The sequence below is a fragment of the Urocitellus parryii genome, chromosome 6 (assembly GCF_045843805.1).
Source record: "Urocitellus parryii isolate mUroPar1 chromosome 6, mUroPar1.hap1, whole genome shotgun sequence".
In the NCBI taxonomy this organism is placed as follows: Eukaryota; Metazoa; Chordata; class Mammalia; order Rodentia; family Sciuridae; genus Urocitellus; species Urocitellus parryii.
This window is the reverse complement of record NC_135536.1, coordinates 79224503-79248230: the sequence shown is the minus strand read 5'-3', so window position 1 is coordinate 79248230 and position 23728 is coordinate 79224503. Positions and strand designations below refer to the sequence as shown.

At 35.4% G+C, this 23728-nt stretch overlaps 2 protein-coding genes across 2 annotated transcripts; both read right to left on the bottom strand.

Moving 5' to 3' along the window:
• Positions 1 to 4623: 4623 nt before the first annotated feature.
• Positions 4624 to 5589, bottom strand: LOC113199155 (olfactory receptor 11G2-like). Its single transcript, XM_026412036.2, has one exon. The coding sequence runs from the start codon at positions 5563 to 5565 to the stop codon at positions 4624 to 4626; it is 942 nt and encodes a 313-aa protein (XP_026267821.1). The 5' UTR covers positions 5566 to 5589.
• Positions 5590 to 17092: 11503 nt separating this feature from the next.
• LOC113199135 (olfactory receptor 11H6-like) lies at positions 17093 to 18037 on the bottom strand. Its single transcript, XM_026412023.2, has one exon. The coding sequence runs from the start codon at positions 18035 to 18037 to the stop codon at positions 17093 to 17095; it is 945 nt and encodes a 314-aa protein (XP_026267808.2).
• Between the last annotated feature and the right edge of the window lie 5691 nt (positions 18038 to 23728).

The following is a 23728-nucleotide window of genomic DNA, read 5'->3' as shown; positions in this document are numbered from 1 at the left end:
TCTCATTCAGTTTGAATAAGTCATATGTCTTTAAAAATTTGTCAATGTCTTTGATATTTTCTATTTTATTGGAGTAAAAATTTTCAAAATAGTTTTTAATTGTCTTCTGTATTTCAGACTTGTCCATTGTGATTTTATTTCTTCATCATGTATTTTAGTAATTTGAGTTTTCTTTTTTTCTTCATGGTGTTATAGCTGACACCATTCTGGATCTGAAGCAGCATTCCTTTTTATTGAGTATCAGGCCTTTTTATACCAGCACTGACTAGTCACTGGATATGAGCTGCCTCTGGGTAGGGAGTTAGTCAATGACAGGCTAGTTCCTTTGTCAGGAAAATTTCTGGCAAGGGATTCAGCAGTGAGCCTCATCAGTATATACACTTCTGGCAGCTGGGGATAATGATTGCCTTGGTCCTGAAGAAAGATCTAGATAGCACTTTATAGCATCCCCTACATAAGGGCCCACTGATAGCCTTGTGCTACATCTATGCAGCATCACTTTTGCATTGATGGTTAAGAGTTATTCTTCAGGTGCTATTAGTAGCTAGTCATCAAAATACCTTTTCCACCTTTGGGTCTTATTTGCTGGTTGTGTTCATGTTGTATTAACCACAATGGTGATGTATATGAATTATACCTCCAGACACTTAATAAATATGAAGAACATAAATCACATAATATGGTGATATTCTTCATAAAGACTTTAGTCTTAAAGTTTCTCAATGACAGGTTATTCAATAAGGACCTGAAACCTATTATTTGGACATGTCATTTATTGAATGAGTATTAGTTTGATCACATAAACAATTATATTCCTGCTTTGATGAAGGACACTGATTTTGTTTATTATTCATCTCTGGCCTATTTTAAAAGCAAAACTATTTTGTATACGTAATCTTACCTTGAAGTTATTTGCTTATGGTGAGGTTAAATGCAAAAAAGAAAGATGGGGATAATAGCATGATTTTATTTTCAAAAGATAAAAAACAAAAATGCTGAATATATAATAATGAATATTTATATATAATTAGAAGCATGGAGCATAGTATTAAGTATAAGTGCATCCTGGATTGTCAATGTTGCTTATGTAGCAGAGATGGAAGGTAGTGGAGTAAGAAATAGATTGAAGGAAAAAATGATGGTGGTTGGGAGTGGCAGGGAATAAACAAAGGAGTTACCAGAAAAGTATGTACAATATCCCACTCATGTAGAATTGCGTGTGTGTGTGTGTGTGTGTGTGTATTAAAGAACATAAGGAACACTGTTTACTGAAATATTAATGGTAATTACTCAAAATGGCAGGATTTTAGGTAACTTCAAATATCTTTGTGCTTTACTGTTTCTAGAATTATTACAATAAATATTTATGATTTTTATATTGAGAAAAGAGCAAGCTATTGTTTTTATTGTGGGTGAAAAATTATTGCATTAAATAAGTCTTCCTTAAATAGAAATAAGTGTCAGTATATCCCTTGATGCAGTAAAAATATAAGCAGCTTAAAAAGAAAGCTATATATTGAACCCATAAAATCAGTTAAATATATAAGGTATAGTTCAAATGATGTGATTCTGGCTCAAAGGAAAATAAGTTCTGAGCACAATGCTTTGAATATCAGCATAATATTTGCACTTTGATATCCTTGAAGATCAGTTTTTATATTGGATATCCAAATGACATATTTTCTTATTACTCTCTATTTCTCTTTGTATCTACCTGTATATCTATTTGTTGAATTGGGCATTCTATTACATCTCAGAGCCATATTTATTTTCATTAAGGATATCTATTAATAAATCAGTAGGGTAGCCAACGATGAATCATGCCAGCCATGCCTGCCATGTGGACACATTCTGGGAGCACTTCTGTTTTGTATATTGTGATATATTTGTACATGGAGACAGCCAGCTATATGCATTGTTAGAACTACCCATGATTTCTCACCCCTTAGAATGCTGGGCTTTCATTTGTACTATTCTTCTACTTGCTCCCACAGCAACTGTTATTTCCTTTTTGTAGAGCAACTTGCTTTATCTTCCATGGGTTTATGAACCCCACAGGGAAGGAGATAATATATTACTCATTTATAAATTCATTAAAAATTTCATCTATAAATCATAAATAAATGATTTATTTACATTTATCTAGCTCATCCTAGAACATTGAATTTGTATATTTGGTAAAATGACTAAGTTGAAGAAGATAACATAAGGATTATTAAAAAAAGCCATTTCAATTTTTCATAGATTACTAACTCTTACAAGTATTGAGAGGAGGAAAACATTTTCCACTTTATCCCAACACAGAGAATTTGAGAGAGATGATACCAAGACATCACCAAATTTCTTTTGTTTTTCATTTTCCATAAATAATCAGCCCTGTTCCTGGTTTTTCAAACAAATATGAAGAAATCTTTTTTCTGGTTTTAATTATATAATGGTATAGTTTTAGAAGTTTTTAAAAAAATTCTTAAATTAATCTTATTTTAATGTATGTTTCAATGCAATTAAATTCACATAATATGAAATTTAAAAACCACAAAGCATATATAGTGAAAGTGTTCTTATTACCAGACTTGATTTTTTTCCCCAAAGTAATCACTGTTACTAGTTTCTTCTTCTTCTCCTTCTCCTCCACTCCTCCTCCTTCTTCTTTTTCTCCTCCTCCTCCTCACCACCTCCATTCTCCAGGGCATGTTCAACTACTGAGACATATCCCCAGCCTGTTTTTGAATTTTTACTTTGAGAGAGGGTCCGAGGCTGGTTTTGAACTTGAAATTGTTCTGCCCCAGCCTCCCAAGCCGCTACAATTACCTATGTGTGCCACCATGCTCAGCTTCTTCATTTTTTTCAAGAACATATTATGCATTTCTGAACATAAATACTTGCATATCTATATACTCTTTCTTCATTAAAGGGGCTAGGATAAAGATTTCCTTCACATTGCTTTTCTTTTAACAATTTGTCTTGAGGATAGTTTCACATTAAAAGACATGTACAGAGCCTCATTTTAAAGTTTTATGGTTTTCTGTTTTATGGGTATATAATAATTACCTAATTAATCCTTAATTAATGGGAATTCAATGGTTCCAAAGAATGGTTTTCTGTTAGAAACAGTAGTTAATAATCTTGCACATATGCCATTTTCTTGTGTTCATGCACTGTAAGATAAATATCTAAGAGTGAAATTGCACTTCAAAGGGAACTCTTTTTAAATTTTGATACATACTGGCAAAATGTCCTCCCTAGAAGCTGTGCTCTACTAGCAAAGTATAAGACTGTTGTTTTTCCCAACATCCTTTTTGACTTTGTCAATTTTGGGGAAAAAAAGAAGTATACTTATTACACTTTTATTTGTATTTCTCTCTTTATCCCTAAAATAGAATATTTTTTAGATACTTAAAAGCTTTTACTTTAACTGGATATTTAAAAGCTTTTATTCTTGATTTTTTTCATATATTTGGCATCTTTTCTATTGTATTAATGGTATTGTTTATTTATCTGAAGTTATTTACATGTTTCAAAGATATTAATTTTTGTTGCCATGACAGATATTTTAGAGGACAAAAATATAAACTCAACAAAAGGAGTAAAGATAATTTGTTGTTGCTGAAAGATTAGAGGAAAACTTTAGGTTTGTCTTAGTGTTATGGTCTTATGTAACAAATAAGGGCAAATGCAGTAAAAATATAAGCGGCTTAATTATCTCTGTTGAAAACAAAGGAAGAAATTTTCTCCCTTTTCTTAGAGCATTAACTTTAGAAAACTTGTAATTAAATTATTTGCTTTTAAGCAATGAAGCTGTCTTCCCTGATCATTACATGTCAAAGACGCATTCCCAGGTCCTTGAGAAAGACAATCCTGGATTGTAACACTGACCAAAAGCTTGTAAATCTTTAAAAGCTCAAGCTTTTGGTCAGTGTTACAATCCAGGATTGTCTTTCTCAAGGACCTGGGAATGCGTCTTTGACATGTAATGATCAGGGAAGACAGCTTCATTTCCCAGTTTCTGTGGGAGCGAAGGAGCCTGACCTTGGTGGGATAACTTCTACATTGCAAGTCAGTTATTGGGTTGTCTGTGCTGAATACTGAATTCTGGTTTATTGCTTTTTCAATAACAAAACTGGAAGTTTTCTGTGTTGGCAGATTTGTTTTTAATGTTATTTCCCCAATAAGTTCAACTAAATTTTTTCAATTGATATCTTTCCCATTTGTAAAATTTGACCATATTTGAGAAAACTGTAGCCCACAAATTCTAGAAAATGATAAAAAATTAAAAATATATAGGACTGGGGATGTGGTTCAAGCAGTAACGCGCTTGCCTGGTGTTCGCGGGGTGCTGGGTTCGATCCTCAGCACCACATAAAATAAAATAAAGATGTTGTGTCCACCGAAAACTGAAAAATAAATATTAAAAAAATTCTCTCTCGCTCTCCTCTCTCTTTCTTAAAAAAATAAAAATATATAAATGAAACAAACAAAAATAAAAATAAATAAAACAAATGATAAAAAATATGTAAAAATAATAAAAAATCAATATGAAAAATGTTCTGAATGATATCATTTAATTTTCTTTTTTAAAAAAGGTAAAATCAGATTCTGTTTCATGATCTTTTAAACAGACTCTTAATGATATATTCCCAGTAATTTCTTCATTGCCTGCTTCATATCAGTGTTCCTCAGACTATATATGACAGGATTAATGAGTGGAGTAAAAACAGAATAAAACAGAGTCACAATCTTCTGCATCCCAGCTTCATGCTCAGATGTTGGATGCACATACATGACCATTACTGAGCCATAGAAGAGTGAGACCACAGCTAGGTGAGACCCACAGGTGGAAAAGGCCTTTCTTTTTCCAGCTGCTGATGGGACCTTCAATACAGCTCTGAGGACAAGGACATAAGACCCCATGATGAAGAGAAAGGGGATAAATAAAAGCAGGGAGCTTAAGGTGGAGCTCATCAACTCTATTACAGGGTGTCTGGAACATGTAAGGGCTAACAGAGGACCTGGATCACATAGGAAATGGTCAATAATTCTGGATCCACAGAAAGACATCTGGGAAATGACAGTGATTGGAATCAGGAACCAGAGGAAGCCAAGTACCCAGCAGGTGGACACAAGGATGTTGCATAGATGCCCAGTCATAAGAGTGGGATAGTGTAGGGGCCTGCAGATGGCAAGGTACCGATCAAATGCCATCACTGCCAGGAAGAAGCATTCTGCAGAGCCCAAGGAGAAGAAGAAATAGAACTGCAGGAAGCACCCAGAAAAGGAGATGACCTTGGTTTCAGACACGAAGTTGGCCAACATGTTGGGGACTGTGGAAGTGACATACCAGATCTCCAGGAAGGAGAAGTTGGCCAGCAGGATGTACATGGGGGTGTGTAGTCTCTGATCCCAGTGTACGGCACAGATGATGGAACCATTGCCCATGAGGGTCAGGAGATAGACAGTGGAGAAGAGCATGAAGAGGAGGATCTGCCTCTCCCTGGGGCCAGGGAAGCCCAGGAGGATGAAGCCAGTGATGGTGCTGGAGTTGCTGGGAGAGCTGAAGGTTTTCATGTGTCTGTGAGCTGTAAAATCACCTGCAATTACTAAAAAACAGTGCAAAGACAATTACAACCATTGATTATTGCACTATTCTCCATTCTCAGTGGCAGTACATGAGAGATCAGATTGTCAATGTCCTCAGCATTTTAATGTAGCAGAGACTGGGAATGTCACGAAGACTACATTTTAACAACTCTCCTTTTCTTTCTTCTGGTGGTCATACCGAACCCTTCTCTCCTTGGCAGTACTTTTTTTCTGAGGAGACAGTTTTATCAAAAAGTTTTTTCATTATCAAGAGAAACTATCCCAGGAGTGATAAAGAAAAGGTTTCCAAGCCTGGTTTAGGCTTGAATGCAGATTGTAATTAACAACCACTCTGGGAAGTTCATTATCCGTCTTGATGAGCCTTGTGATAAGCCCTGTGATTTAAACCAGGCATTTCCTTACTGTATCTGCTTCTTTTCCTATATGTCTCTACCAAGAGAGCGTTCTTTAAATTGGTTCACTCAGGAGCATCTTCTTGTGCAGCAATATTTAAATAGCACTTTGCCATGGGCTTAATGTCAATTTACTTGAGAAGTTACTTTATTAGAAATGATTGGGAATTAACCAAATGCTTTGCACCTAGAGAATTTCCAATAAATATCTATAAAATGAATGAATGAATGCACTCCCTCAATTCCCAAAGAGATATGTCTATTTGGGGCAAAGCTGACTCAAGAATTTGTGGCTATGGAAGAGGGGACCCTTGGGACTATTTATAATCACTTGTTTCTTTCTGATAGTTAATTAGCTTGTCGATTCATGCTATTTGCAGTCTACCAATTTCAGGAGTAAAACATTCAAATTAATTTTGGGAAGTGGCTTCCTGTCTTTTCTTGATGTTAGATGTAGGCGAGGGACAGAATCAGCTTTCATTGGTTCTTGTTGAAACAAATTTTTTAATTTTCTGGGTTGGAAATGTAAGTCTACAGAGTCCATTGTTTCTTATCCCATTTATACCAAATGTGTAACCTGTCATTATTCATTTAATTTTAAGGAAAATTTAAATTTTAAAGGAAGAGAAAATATTCTTTACTTTCTTTGTCTCCTCCCAAGCACAGCTTAGGAGTACCCAAGGCAGAATAACTAGGACGAATATACTTTTGCATAATAACTGTATTTTTCTAAGTTAAAAAAAACAACAACCCTTTTAAATCATCCTGTACTCAGTTCTTGTTCTTGGCAATTATAATCCTTTATAAATAAGACATGTAGAATAAACATGAAAAGCATATATTTTTCATTTTCTGGAATACAGAATCTATAATCAGCCAGTCAAGCATAAATTATCTTGAAAGTTTGCATAGTTATCCAAGGAGTCTAACAATAATCTACTTAGAATATTGAAAAACAGTAAGACTTCCCTGGATAAATGGCAGGTGGTGATAGGAAAGTCTGTTGATTACAGTGTATTGCTATTTGAAAGGGGACCAGAAAACTGATTAATATTTTGAAACTTATAGCATGTTTGAAAAAGTGTTCCTTTCCTATCTAGATATAGTTCTAGCTTTTATCTGACTTCCATTATAGGTGGAATTATGTATCCAATAAAATTTTCCAAGATGCTTCTGGTTCATGTTTTAATTTATGTTCCCTCAGGCCTTTTGTGGAAAGAGCAGGCCCTGTCCCATGTACTAAAAACTTATATTTTCTAAGTCCTCTTTGGCTCTGATTTTAAGGATATATGAATAGAACTGAGATTAGGTTTCTAGATTTCAAATATTCATTTCTTTTGAAGGTGAATTTACATCAGATGTAAACATACCTAATAAGTTTTTGCATTATATTATTCTCATTTAGAATGAAAATATTAAGAAGAAGACAAGTTTTAAGCAACCATTTAACCAAAAGTCTTCTTTTTGAATGAGGTTGTTAATGAATGTTGGAGCCACGAGAGTCCTTTAACTGCTAACCAATGGAAAGAATGATTCAAGGGAAGATTTACTATAACAGATGAAGTTGACTTATGGATTTTAAGTTACACAAAGTTAAAAAGAATCCTGTTTTAGATCTATAGGTTTGGTACAAGCTAAGGGCAAAGTCAGATCTTTGCAAATAAAAATTATTAATTATGATTGAGCATTTTAATCAAGGTGATTTTCAGGATGTTTCTAAATGGTAGTACTTTGAGCTATTAACTTTTCTATTTTCAGCACTGAATGGTTCTGTTAATATTCAAGAACTTTACCCCCACGGTTTAGTCTATTTTAAAAATTTCTTTATTTTTGCAATACTGTGGCTTGAGCTTAGGGTCTAGCATATGCTAGGCAAGCACTCTATCATTAGCTATATTTCAGCCTCAGTAGGTCCTATTTTATTATTTATTTTTTCTTGTTCCTCACATGTTATTCATGAGTGAGACTTGCTGTTTCTGTTGCTAAAATGCAAATTCTGCACTTCTCTTTTACCACTGCCTTCTCTCAAATTCAGATTATCACTCTATGAACTCTCTCAGAGTAATTCCATGTCAGAAAGTCTTGCACAACTGTTTAGAGAACAGGGAAGATGTGTAAACCGTTCTGGGTGGGCCAATATCATTTTATGCTCAACCTGACATAGTTAGTCATTTCTCCTCACCTTTTATTACTTACCCTCTCTGTGCAGAAGAAACTGTGATGTGTACCTACCACAAGTCAGAAATGGAGCTGTGAAGAAAACCAAACCATCCTAAAACAAAAAAGTCTATGCTGAGGATATAGCTTAGTGGTAGAGCACTTGCCTAGCATGTGAGTCGACCAGGGCTCCAGTCCCAGCACTGCAGAAAATAAAAGCAGAAAAAGACAAAACAAAGAAAGTCCAGCTGATTCACTGTGCATCAGCTGCAGAGGGTTCTGTGAACACAGGTACAACATTGCTTTCAGGCTGCATGGATTTTTGACTAACAATGACAATTGCCTTTTGGAGGGTGGTTCATTTACTTCTTAGTCATCCCCCTAAAAGTTAAAACAGGTTATGCCTGATTCAGGTTGTGTCGTACATAGTGTGCAAGGAAGGCATATCTTTAGTATTATAATTTTCCCTCAAGGTTCAGTAGAGTGAAAATCTTGGTACCTGAATCTCTGGGCCCCCCTCCAAAGTCAGTACTGAGAAGACTCATGGCAATGCAGACCTCTCCAATAGCAGTTTGCACAAATTCAGCTAGGGGATGAGCACATTGTGACTTTGGGTAATGGGTAATCAGTTTCTAGAAAATGTCTTAAAAAAGCAAGGACCTTTGTCTAGATTGGGACAAATGATGAACAGCTGTGTCTAATAGAAAATCCCTGAATTTATAGTCAAGAGTTTTCTTTACCAGTCATCAGATTTTAATGCTTAATATCTTTAGATATAAAATAGACATAATTATGTCCATGTACAAATATATCACAATGAATACACACACACATACATATACATATAAAATTGTAATGCAACAATTAAAATAATAATACAATAATGTGAATAGAAGGGAGAACAGTAGAGCAGAGCAAGCAGATTAGGGGGAGGGAGGAGAGGAGGGACAGAGAAGGTAGTAGGAAATGAGATTGATCAAATTATGTGTGTGTGTGTGCAAATATGGCATGATGAATTCCAAAATAATGTAGAATTGCAATGCACCAATAAAAGAGGGAAGAATTGAGCTTTTTAAAAAGTTCTATCATAATGATTCTGAAAGAGAAAATGAATGTGAAAGTATTTGACCAGTGTCTGACCAGTAAGTTTTAAGAAGCCAGGCTAACTGGTGCATGACTGTAATCTCAGCTACTGGGAGAACTGAGGCAGAAGGATGGTATTTTCAAGGCCAACCTTGGCAACTTAGTGACAACCTGTATCAAAAATAAAATAAAAACGGGGCTGGGATGTAGCTCAGATATAGCACATTCCTGAGTTTAATTTTCAGTATTGCCAAAAAAGATAAAAGAAGAGTTTAAGAAATATTGGTTGTCTGTATATGACCACAGTAAATTCAAAGAGAACTGTGGGTTAAGACTACTAGATTCTGCAATTATATGATATACTCTCCTAAAAACTATATCATGTTATTACCTGTATGAGTAGAGGGACTCCCAAAATGAGGCTTCTCAGACGTTTTCTTTTTATTTTCTTTGAGAGCAACTATAGTCTTTTTAGCCATAACCACGAGGAGAGATAAGGTGGCAATTGTGATATGTATCCTTAATTTTGTTGAATTAAGAGTGGAGAGTTAATAAGCAGAGCCTGTCAGGCAGTAAGTCAGTTTGTTTCTCCTGATTCTTGAGGAAACATTTATTGGTTCTCAAAGGAGAAGAGTGTTGAGAGATACTCTGTGCTTGTTATTTACTTCCCTTGGGGCAGGCATTAATTTTTATGTTTTATTTTTGTTTATCCTATGAATGTTAAAATATAGTATATTTTGCTTGCTTCAAATTTCTCACAGGTGGAATGAAATATCAATAAATAAATTGATAGATTAATTAACCAACCAACCAAGAAATAATACTAGCTATAACTCCTTTAAGTGTGCCTACTGTGTGGCCAATGAAAATCTTACACCTTAAATCTTACCTGAGGGGAAAAGCATCCCCAGATACCCATACCTGAGCCATATTCACAGAGAGGCCTTAGAACTGTTCTGGCTGGTCTGATACTCACAGTGAGGCTGTGCTATTCTCTTGTTGATCATAAACAATCTCACAGGATACAACCTCTGTCAAGGGATCTGATGGATGTTTAAATTATTTCCAGGTATGATTATTATAAATAAGCCTACTAGCAACTTTTGTGTACAAATCTTTGTATGAAATTTTGTTTTCTTTGACTTGGGTAACTAGTTTGAGATGAAATGGCTGTATCAAGTGGTAGATGTATGCTTATTTTTAAAGGAACTTCCAAACTGTTTCCCAAAGTTGTTGTACCATTTGAAATTCCCAGAAGCAGTATATGTGAACTCCAATTCCTTTATATCACCACCCACTCTTATGTGATCAGTCCTTTTAATTTTAGTCTCATTGTGGTTCTAGCCTATATTTCCTTAATGGCTAATGATATTGAACATGTATTTATTTAATTATTTTTTATCTGTTAATTTTCCATTGAATGTCTCTTTGAATCTTTTGCCCATTTTAAATTAGGTTGTTGTCTTTTTTTTCTCTTGTATATATTCGAGTTGTGCATCTTGTTTTTAAGTACACATACAGAGTTAAATTATAACTACACTCAAGCCAAGGAACACATTCATCATCTCACAGTTACTTTTCGTGTGTGTATATGTGTGGCCAGAATACTTAAAATCTATTCTCTTAGAAAATTTCCATCAGATGATAAAATGTTATTAACTAGCCCTCGTGCTGTTCATGAATCTCTGGACTTATTCATTCTTCATAACTGCAATGGGTACACTTTGTCCCATATGTGCCCCTCACTGCATGTCCATCACCTCTGGCAATCATTGGTCTAGTGTTTATGTATTCCATCCATTTCAGAAGCCACATATACAAGAGGCAGTATTTTTATCTCCGTGTGTGGTTTATTTCACATACATAATGTCCTCCACGTTCAACATGCTGTTGCAAATGGCGAGATAATCTTCTTTTGAAGGGCTGAATAATATTTTTATATACCTAAAACTATGTATGTGTATAGATGTATGTGTGTATACACACACACACACACACACACACACATTCCACACTTTGGAAATCAGGTGTGGGAGATTCTCTAGGTTAAAATCCAGTGGAGAGATAATTTAGCAAACTTACTGAGGCAATATTATGATATTAATAGTTCTTGTGAATGTTCCTTTAAAGTAAAGTTCTTTGATGGAAGAGAACTTGGTATCTGAATATAAGAAACTTTTAACTTTTGAGTTGAGTAAACATGCAAATAGCTTTTCATTTTAATCTTAAAATACTTTGGGTTATAATTCTTGGTAAAAGAAAACCAGAAGAAAGTTCATATTTGGCCATAATTGTTAAATCAACTGTGTGTTGAATTGTAGTTCTACACAATCACTTTGAATTTTATTATGAATGCTATATGAAGTAGCTTTCTTTCCCTCTCTCTCTCTCTCTTTCTCTCACATAACTTCTCTCTCTATAATCTCTCTATATATTATATATGGATATATTTTTGGGGTATTGGGGATTGAACTCAGGGGCACTCGACTGCTGAACCACATCTCCTGCTCTATTTTGTATTTTACTTACAGACAGGGTCTCATTGAGTTGCTTATTGTCTTACTTTTCCCGAGGCTGGCTTTGAACTCATGATCTTCCTGCCTCAGCCTCCCGAGACACTGGGATTATAGTATATATACATATATTTTTTTAGGACTATCTCTTACTATATCTCTTTCTTTCTCTGTATCATTTGATATGAAATACATTTTTCTAAATCTAGGAGTCAGTAAAACTTTAACTTACCCCAAAGGACCTATTTTTTTTTTTAAATTACAATTAACAAATATCATTTAAAAGATAAAGTTTTCACATTTCTCACTTTGCTTTAAAGGAAATTCATACCCTTGCCCACTGTGGTGGGGATTTAAATTAGAAAAACCATTATGGAAATAGTATGGAGGGTCTTCAAAAACTTAAAAACAGAAGTATCGCATGATGCTGCAATCCACCTCTTGGTTGTATATTCAAAGGAAGTGAAATAAATATGCATCATGATTCACAATAGCCAAGAAATAAAAATGACCTAAATATCTCTCATCTGATGAATAAATAAATAAAATGTGGTATATAGATATAATAGAATACTATTTGGCCATAGAAAAGAAGCCTTGTTATTTGTAAGAGTATAGATGGAACTGGAGATTGTTATGTTAAGTGGAATGATTCAGGCCTGGAAAGACAAGGACCACTTGACCTCACTAATATGGAAATCTAAAAATGTTGCTTTCATAGACATTGAGAATAGAATGGTGGGTATCATGGGCAGTGGAGAATAAGGTGAGATAAAGAGGGAAGGTTGATTAAAGGTTACTGAGTTACAGTTAGAAGCAGGAAGTTCTGGTGCCTCATTGTATAGTAGGGTCACTAGAGATAATGAGGATAACTGGACATTTCAAAAAGCTAAAAGAAAGAATTTTGAACATTTTCATTGTAAAATGTTAAGTATCTGTGGAGATAAATATTGTTAATCTGATTTCAACATTACACAATATATACATAGATTGGAGCTTTACATGGTACCCATTAAATATGTATAATTATTTTAAAATAAATTTCATTTTAAAAGATGGTCACACAAAATATATCATCAATTCCTGTTTAAAATGTCAGAAAAACTAGGGATAGTAGAACATATCTCAGCATTGTAAAAGGTATATATGTTAAACCCAAGGCCAATATCATTCTAAATAGAGAAAAGTTGAAAGCATTCCCTCTAAAAACTGGAACAAGAATGCCCTCTTTCACCTCTTGTATTCAATATAGTCTTTGAAACTCTAGCTAGAGCAATTAGACAAAAGAAAGAAATTAAAGGGATATGAATAGAAAAAGAAGAGCTCAAACTATCCCTATTTGCTGAAGACATGATTTTATTTTTAGAAGACTCAAAAGACTTCATCAGAAAACTTCAAGAACTCATAAACAAACTCAGAAAATTAGCAGGATATAAAATTAACACTCACAAATCAATTACATTCCTATTTACCAATAACAAATCAATTTAAAGAGAAATTAAGAAAACTATCTCATTCACAATAGCCTCAAAACAAAAATTGCCAAATCAATCTAACAAAAGGGTAAAAGGCCTCTATAATGAAAACTACAGAACACTAAAGAAAGAAGATGGAAGTTCTCCCATGTTCTTGTATAGGCAGAATTAATGTTGCCAAAGTGGCCATACTACCAAAAGTGCTTTACAGATTTAATGCAATTCCTATTAAAGTTCAAATGATATCAAAGGGAAATGAAGAGAAGAGAATGGGGATGGAAATAGGCAAGACACTAGAATGAATTGGACATAATCTTTGTATTTTCATATATGAATGCTTGACCAGTGTAACTCCACATCATGTACAACCACAAAAATGGGAAGTTATACTTCATTTATGTTTGATATGTCAAAATATATTCTACTGTCATCTATCATTAAAAAAACAAATAAAAATTAAAAATTCCAATGATGTTCTTTATATAAATAGAAAAAGTGATCATGAAATTCATTTGGAAAAATAAGAGGCCCAGAATAGCCAAAGCAATCCTTAGTGAGAAAAGTCAAGCAGGAGACATCACAACACCAGACCTTAAAATACACTACAGAGCTGTAGTAACAAAAACAGCATGGAATTGGTACCAAAACAGACATGAAGACTAATGGAACAGAATAGAAGACACAGGTACAAACACACATAAATACAGTTAACTCATAGACAAAGGAGCCATAAACACACATTGGAGAAAAGAGAACCTCTTCAACAAATGGTGCTGAGAAAACTGGAAATCCATATGTAGCAAAATGAAATTAAACCCCTATTTCACCATGAACAAAACTCAACTCAAAGTGAATCAAGGACCCAGGTATTAGATCAGAGACCATGAACCTACTAGAAGAAAAGATAGGCCCAAGTCTCCATCATGTTGGCTTAGGAACCAGGTTTATCAACAAGAATCATAGAAGGAAAATCAAGAATCAATAATTAGGATTTGTATCAAACTACAAAGCTTCTTCACAGAAAAGGAAACAATCAAGAATGTGAAGAGAGAGCCTACAGAATGGGAGAAAAATCTTTGCTACCTGCATCTCAGATAGAGCATTAATCTCCAGAATATATAAAGGACTCAAAACACTTACCACCAAAAACCAAATAACCCAATCAATAAATGGGTAAAGGAACTGAACAGACACCTCATAGAAGAAGAAATATGAATGGTCAACAAATAAATGAAAAAAATGTTCAGCATCTCTAGCATTATAGAAATGCAAATTAAAACTACACTGAGATTCCATTTCACTCCAGTCAGAATGGCAAATATCACAAATAACAGTAACAATAAATGTGGGGAAAAGATACACTCATACTTTCCTGGTGGGACTGCAAATTGGTGCAACTTTTCTGGAAAGTAGTATGGAGACTTCTCAGAAAACTTGGAATGGAACCACCACTTGATCCAGTTATTCCACTCCTTAGCATATACTCAAAAGGCTTAAAATCAGTACACTACAGTGAGGTGATCACATCAATGTTCATAGCAGTTCAATTCACAACAGCTAAGCTATGGAACCAACTTAAGTGCCTTTCAATAGATGAATGGATAAAGAAAACGTTGTACATATGCACAATGGAATATTACTCAGAAATAAAGAAGAATAAAATTATGGAATTTGTTGGAAAACAGATGAAACTGGAGACTATCATGCTAAATGAAGTAAGCCAATCCTAAATAACCAAAGGCCAAATGTTCTCTCTGATATGCGGATGCTAACTCACAATAAGTTGGGGCTGGAGGAGAGCAAAGAAAAAAGTTCTTTGGATGAGAAAAGGGAAAAGAAGGGAAGGGAGGGAGGATGGGAATAGGAAAGACAATAGAATGAATTGGATATAACTTTCCTATGTTCACATATGAATACATGACTGGTGGAACTCCACATCATGTACAACCACAAAAGTGGGAAATTATACTCCATGTATGTTTGACATGTCAAAATACATTTTACTGTCATGTATAACTAAAAAGAACAAATACAAAGTATGAAAAACACTCATGGCATTCTTCCCAGAACTAGGAAAAACAGTCCTGAAATTCATCAAGAGGAAAAAAAGAACCAGGATAACCAAAACAATTCTAAGCTGAGATAACAATGTTGGAGGCATTATAATACCTGACTTGAAATGATACTATAGAACTAGAGTAACAAAAACTGCATGATACTGGCATAAAACATACACACAGAACATAACAGAAGACAGAGAGACAAATCTGCACAAACACAGTCATCTGATCCTTTACAAAGCTGCCAAAAACATATTGGATAAAAGATAGCAATTTTAACAAATGGTCCTAGGAAAACTGGTTATCCATATTTAGAAGAATGAGACTAGATCCTTATCTGTCACCCTAGACAAAATCAACTCCAAATGGATCAAAGATCTTGAAATTAGACCAGAAACTGTGCAACTTCTACAAGAAAATGTAGAGTGAACATTCCAACACATAGGCACAGGCGGCATTGACTTTCTCAATTTCCTACTGCTCAGGAAATAATGTCAAGGGGTCATAAATGGTGTGGCATCAAATTAAAAAACTTCTGAACAGCAATGGAAACAATGAAGAAAGTGGAGAAAGAACCTACAGAATGGGATAAAATCTGTGCATGGTACTCTTCTGAGAGAAGATTAAATCTAGACTATATAAAGAACTCAAAATAATTAACACCCAAAAAACAAATAATAAAGTTAATAATTGGGCAGAAGAACTAAATAGACTCTTCTCACAAGAAGAAATATAATAAAACTCACTGTCTCTTTAAAAAAAAGAAGAAATGCAAATAGTCAACAAATATATATATATATATATATATATATATATATATATATATATATATAAACTATTCAACACAATTAGCATTTAGGGAAATACAAAGAAAAACTACACTGAGATTTTATCTCACATCAATCAGAAGGGCAGCCATCAAGAATACAAACAATAATAAATGCGGGAGAGGATGTGGAGAAAAAGGAACACCTTTACACTGTTGGTGGGATTACAAATCAGTTCAAACCCCATGGAAATCAGTGTGGGGGTTCCTCCAAAGATGGGGAATGGAACTACCATATGATCCAGCTATACTGCTTCTTGGTATTTGTGCTAAAGAATTAAAGTCAGCATTTGATAGCAATATATGTGTACTGATATTCATAGCAGCATAATTCACAATAGTCAAACTATGGAACCAGTTTAGGTGTCCATCAATGGATCCATGAAAAGAAAATGTGGCATAGGTACACAAAGGAATTTTATTCAAACATAAAGAAAAATAAAATTATTTCATCTGTAGGAAAATAGATGAAATTGAAAACATGTTGAGCAAAATAAACTGAACTTAGAAAGTCAAGGGTTCTATGTTGTTTTTCCTATGTGGAAGATAGAGAGAAATAGGAAGATAAAAGTGTGTGTGGGTGATCTCATTAAAATCAAAGGGACATCAGTACAGTAGAAGAAAGGGACAAGGAGGAGAGAGAAGTGGAGGGAAAGAGGGGGAATGATATTGATTAAAGTACATTGTTATATTGTGCACATTCATGAACATGAAAAAATACCACCAATACGGCCAACTGCAACGGACTAATAAAAATATGAAAAACAGAGGAATTGAATTCATTTAATTCAAATTATCTTCCACCAAATCTTGATTTAAATGCGATGCGTACTTTAATTATCATGTTCTTGTCCATGACTTGAATGTCAGAAATGGAAGAATTTGAGGCTGTGTTTCTAAATGCAAATTAATAAAGCCACAGTTGTCACCTATAGATGGAAATGGGAGGAATCAATGGGGGGAGAAAACATGATCCACTTATGAGCGCTCATGAATTTTGACTAATTTTAGTGAGTATCTTAATTTTTCTCAAGGCTGCCTTCATGTCTTTGTTCCGGAGACTGTAGATGAGTGGGTTTACAAGTGGGGTCAAGGAGGAGTAGATCAAGGTTACAACCTTCTGTGTCCCAGCTGGATTCCCAGAGTTCGGGCTGATGTACATCACCATCAGTGTTGCATAGAAGAGAGACACCACGACTAGGTGAGAACCACAGGTGGAGAAAGCCTTGCGCCTTCCAGCAGCTGAGGGCACACGAAATACTGCTCTGAGGACCAGGGTATAGGAGGCAAGGATGAAGAAAAGGGTGATGAAGATAATGACTGAACTCAATAAGGAACAGGAAAGTTCAATTCCAGGTGCAGGAACACAGGACAGGGCCAGAAGAGGACCAGGGTCACAGACAAAGTGGTCAATGGTATTGGGGCCACAAAAGGGGAGTTGAGTGATAAAATAGATAGGCACTGGATAGCAGAGGAAGGCAGTCACCCAGCAGAGGACCACCAAGATTGTGCAGAGACGATTGCTCATGATGGTAGGATAGTGGAGAGGCCGACAGATGGCCAAGTATCGGTCAAACGCCATAAGGGGCAATAGGAAGGTCTCATTGGTGCCCAAGGAGAAGAAGAAGTAAAACTGCAGGAAGCAGGCTGTGAAAGAGATGGTTTTTGTCTCGGACAGGAAGTTTCCTAACATATTTGGGACAGTGGTGTTGATGTAACAGATTTCTAGGAAGGAGAAGTTGGCCAGCAGGAGGTACATTGGGGTGTGGAGTTTTTGGTCCAGCTTCACTGCACAGACGATGGCCCCATTTCCCAACAGAGTCAGTATGTAGGACACAAGGAACAGCATGAAGAGGAGGACCTGGAACTCTCTGGAGCAGGAAAAACTTAAAAGTATGAATTCAGTCACCATATTGGCTCCTGATGCATTCATGGCTTCCTAAGGGCAGAGAAGAAAAACGACAATGTCACATATCCTGTGGGATGTTTCCCTTTCTTTTCAGAGTCATGAGTTCCTTAGATTCTATTATTCTATTAAGAAAACCACTGAAGACAGTACTGCTGACTGCACTGCTGAGGATGTCATACTTTGTGAGACTGTTTTAATGATCAGACTTTGGTTTTTCTTTTATTTCCTTTTATTGTTGTTGTTGTTGTTATTATTATTATTATTATTATTTGCAGTGCTGAGGATGAATTCATGGCCTTGTGCATGCCAGGGAAGTGCTCTACCACTGACCTTCATCTCTAGTCCCAGACACTGGATTCTTGCACTCTGTTTCATTTGCATTTTTGAATGTTCTCATAGTCAAAAACAGGGACTGTTTTTAAGTTTTTAATGAGCTGCCGGAGAAGGTTAATGACAGTATATGCAACTTGTGTAAACAGATAGTGAAGTTATGTGTTTGTGTCCAGAGAAAGAGTTATAAAAGACCTCAAATGATAATTATATGAATCTTCAGAATGAGATACACAAAAGATAGGCATCAAAGGAGGAGAAGGTAAGAAAAAACACAATGAAATCGTAGTGCATTTCACCTCTTATTGTGCAATTCACTTTTCATTCTGCATCACTGTTAGAGTTATCAGTGTTGGTGTGTACAACAACCCAGACAGAAATTGTCAAAAGTGCCATCCTACCTCTGTGCTCACCAAACTTTGTTCACTCAGAAACCTTTGACTCTCCAGACATGTGCATAATAATTTCATTATTTACCTTTATAAATTGTCTGTAAAACCTTGGTCTGTTAAGTCCACTTATATGTAGAAGAAGTGACAGTGAATTTGTTTTATTTTTCAGATCTCTATGTGGGGTATCAGGATTTCTGGGAGATTTTGCTATCCTGATTGATGGATGGGTGACTGTCAATCCCCAGTGTTCCCAGGGTCATAGACTTAATACTCCCAAGCAGACAGCTCTGTGTGTCCAAGGCAAAGGTGGGAGCCACAGAAGGTCTCTATGGATAGGGATTCTCTCTTGTTTCCTCATTCTCTCTGTCACTTGAATCTCATTATAGTTGGAAGGTTGGAGTTGTTTGGAAAGTGAAAGGAGAATCCTCACAAGACCCTCCTCCCTGAGTTAGACTCAGTTTGGGACATGGTCTGACTTCCTTCGTGAGAGAGAAAAACAAAGCCAATAGAATCACCTAACATATGCTTGTGTGAAGTTTCATCTTATTATTTGATTGATTTTCAGGATGCTTTCCATTAATGAGAGACAGTCATCTTTTGGTCCCAAATGCCAAAGGGCAAATGATAGAGTGATGGTTATTCAGGTAAATATAGGTGCAGAATACAGTCCCAGACACTATAGAAGTTTATAGTTAAGAGTATTCAGTAATATCTTAGTTACAAAATATGCTGCCTTCCAGATCACATCAGGTCATACCTTTTAAGGATAAGTTTGACTATTGCATAGGATGGAAGGGACTTTGAAGTTTTCAAAACACACCCTAATTAAAGACTCTTTTTAAAACCTGTGTATAGATCCCCTTAGGCATAGAATAGCTGTGGGCATTTCCTTTATAGCAGGAATTCTGAGTACCTCAGAAACCACCAGGACAAAGTAAAACAGCAAAAAATATTTGGTGAGAACTATCAAGTGGGAGTGAACTCACCAATCCAGTGTGCTCCATTATCCCATTGCTCTCGCTTCCTAGAGGCTGATCACCTGCTCTTTGGAAAAAGAAAACATTGCTAAAATAAACATTGTGGAAATAAGAGAAGGCTTTCAGACCTGCTCCTGATAACCTTTTTTGTCAGTCTTTCCAGGTACCACTTCACTAAAAAAAATGTACCCTTCCCTAAAGAGCTCATTCTCCCTGAGTCCAACTTGTGGTTAATAAAGACAGAAGTTATTTACTTCTGAGGGTTCTTCCTCATCCTCCTGTCCTTCACTTCCCTGAGTTTCCCAACCCTCTGGCTTGTAAAGATGAATCTCTTTCCATCAATTCATGTGACTTTTGGGATTATGTTTGTTCAGTCACACAAAAGAAGGCAGAGCTAAAGGTTATGGGTTAGGGTTGTTTTACACTTGTGCCTCTTCTAAAACCATCTTCTCAAAGAATTGGTGATTCTGTCTCATCATCTTCTGTTTTCACTGCAGCAAAAGGCAGAGAGGGCAGAGGCATGGCATCCTTGAAAGCCAGTAATCATAACCAGGGTGGGGGGTACATGAATCACTTGGAGAGGGACTGGTGTATTTATTACAAATCAAAGAATTATTTTTAAGTCTTTGATACCTACTGATCCTAAGGGATATATTCTTTTGTGGATTTTAAATGAGGGTTTCTGTGAGAAGACTGTCAATCCCCAGTGTTCCCTTCCCCCTGGATCTCACGAAGGGCTCCTGTGACCCAGTGTCTCCAGTGGCAATCACATCATTTCATGCCATTCTTAGTGTGCACATTTATTTTCTTCTATTCACAGGTAGGTGTTAAGATGGTGCAAACACTAAAGCAATGATTCCTGTTCTTTCACATTTAATATTATTCATCTTTTTAGTCTTTCTGAACCTTTGGAATCTTTTGTCAATGTTAGAGTTATTACATTATATTTCTTATTCGCTTTCCTACTGACCCAATGATTTGAGAGGATGTATGCCATTTAAAAATTTTATGTAATTTTCTTTTATTTAAAAGCTTGTTTAGCAAATTATTATATTCACCTGATCAGCTCTGTACTTCTAGTATGATACCCATAAATACGTATTCTTTCACTGTGAGCAGAATCCAAGAGCACAGATCATGGAGGTATGTAGTGAAATGCTGAAGTTCTAGAATACATCTCCCCATTTGCCTTTAGGTTATTTTAACGTTTTTAGCAGTTATTCTTAAAAGTGGACATGATTGTTGAAATTGGCTTCCTTTGGTTAAGTAAGGCATTGTTTGTGATGACAAACTTTTGGACCCCTCATTTTCATCATTTTTGAGTGTGTGCATGTGTATTCATGGCATGCACATCCCATCTCAAGCATAGAACAGGATTGTTTTCCATTATTGATTTTGGAGCCACCTCTAGTGAGACCATGCTGTTGTTAATAAACTGACCTCAAGCAAAGGAAGGTTTTTGAACTTGCTCATTTTCTCAGTGTTGTTCCTCTGTGGTAGAAATATTTTTGTCTTTTAAATGATAGCAATACTTTAAAAAATGATGAACATTTATATACTAGGATGCTCAAGTATTTGAGTTTTCAGAATGTTTATTCATAAAGCCTTTTGTGTTTGAAGGCACATGGCCAATTTTCTTGACCCTAAGTCTCTGTCAGAATATGAAGCAAAAACTTCTGTATCCCTCAGTGGGTGATGGGGCTGTGTTAACATGGAACTGAAGTATTAATCTTCAGGAATTAACAGGAGGGAAATGAGAAATCAGTTTTCATCTTTAAATATATATTCTAATACATAGAAAAGTTGTCCTTCCTAGTGAGAGAAGCAATTTACAAATATTCCCATCTTATGTTTTAACATAAAAGATGATGACATAGTAATGATAGTATTGAGGATGAGAAGCATCAAACATGGTTTTGTTTCACTTGGAGGAGTTAATAATGGTTGCAATGACTACTGAAGAAAAATGTCAAATTTATTAATATATGATGTGTTTATAAAATAAGCATTGTTTCAGCATTCAGATTCATATTTATTTGTATTTTTAGTCTGGCATAAACTAGCTCTATCCTCATAGGCACATTTGTACAAACTAAATATTTTATGTGTAAAGTACCTCAAATAAAGTATATACTCAATCAATGGTATTCTTCTCTTTCATGATTTTTTTTAAAAAGAGAGAGGAGAGAGAGAGAGAGAGAGAGAGAGAGAGAGAGAGAGAGAGAGAGAGAGAATTTTCAATATTTATTTTCTAGTTCTCGGCGGACAAAACATCCTTGGTGGTATGTGGTGCTGAGGCTTGAACCCGGGCCGCACGCATGCCAGGCGAGCGCGCTACCGCTTGAGCCACATCCCCAGCCCCTCTTTCATGCTTCTTTATTAAATCAAATTCAATTATCATTAATTATTGAATTCAATGTGTTATCTGAGATACTATTTTTATTGTAATTTCTTTCATATTTGTGAATAAAATAATTCAGAAATATACATGTTCATTTATATTCTATAATTTTATTAAACAATGAAAACTTGTGGTGAGCCGTTTCTGTGAACTGTGGCCGCCATTACAAGATGGCGCTGGTTTCCGCTGTAGTCTGTGACAAACAACTCCTTATCAGAATGAGTTGGCACGCTGTGACTTGGCACCCTATGAGAAAAGTCCACGTGGCAGTAGTGCATTGGGGCTTGATGTGCTTTATCAAGGCTGGGGCGCTCGGGTGAGGTAGTAGGAGTAGTAGTAGTAGTAGTAGAAGTAGTAGAAGCTAGAAGACATGTCAAAATAAAGGCCTGAATAAACTGCTGAAGGAAGAATCCTGTGTCGCGTCTTCCTTTGCCGGCTGGGGGTCGTGGCAAAAACTATGTAAATAAAATTTTAAATTTAAATGAACCAAAGCAAACAGTAATCAGTGGAGGAGAATGAGATCTATACATATCAGAAAACATATGTAAAGATACCAGACTTCTGTCAAAAAATATAGTAGATCTAAATCAACTCCCCAATAAAGAACTAAAATGACAATTAAAATATACCATATGCCAACACAGTCAAAATACATAAAGAATAAAGGACTGAGACAGTCAGTATAAAGGATAAAAAGCCAGACTAATAAATAAAACTCTCAACTTGAAGATCAAATGTCTTTGAGTATCATTGAACCTATGACAAAAGGAGCTCAAAACATTTTTCTAATTATGTAATGAGACAATATAAGTGGGAGAAATGAGCTTTTTAGTAGCATGATACTTCGAAAATTTACTCAATTATGTTTCCCCATTGTGTATTCAAAAAATTTAATTTTTGTTACAATTTTATTGTACCATACACAAAAGAAAATGCACATTGCATCTACAGCATACCTATTTGCTTTATGTTTATAAATGCACAAAACATTTATGTTAGAGCATAATGAATAATTATAAGACAAAGATCTAATAGTCTCTAAGAAAGACAAGAAATATAAAAGTAACAATGAATGTTGGTGAGGATATGAGGAAAAAGGCACACTCATATATTGTTGATGGGACTGCAAATTGGTGCAATCACTCTGGAAAGCAGTATGGAGATTCATCAAAAAACTTGGAATGGAACCACAATTTGACCCAGTTATTCCACTCCTTGGTGTATACCCAAAGGACTTAAAATCAGCACACTACAGTGACACAGTCACATCAATGTTTATGGTAGCTCAATTCACAATAGCTAAGCTGTGGAATCAACCTAGGTGCCCTTCAACAGATGAATGGATAAAGAAAATGTGGTGTATATATACACAATGGAATATTAGCTATAAGATGAATGACTTTATGACTTTTCTGGTAAATAAATGGATCTGAAGACTATCATACTAAGTGAAATAAGCCAATCCTAAAAAACCTAAACCATAAAAAAGGTCAAATGTTCTCTTTGATATGTGGATGCTAACACACAACAAGATGGGGGCAAGGGAAGAATAGAAGTTTATTGGATTATACAAAAGGAAATGAAGGGGAGGGAGGGAGGATGGGATTATAAAAAA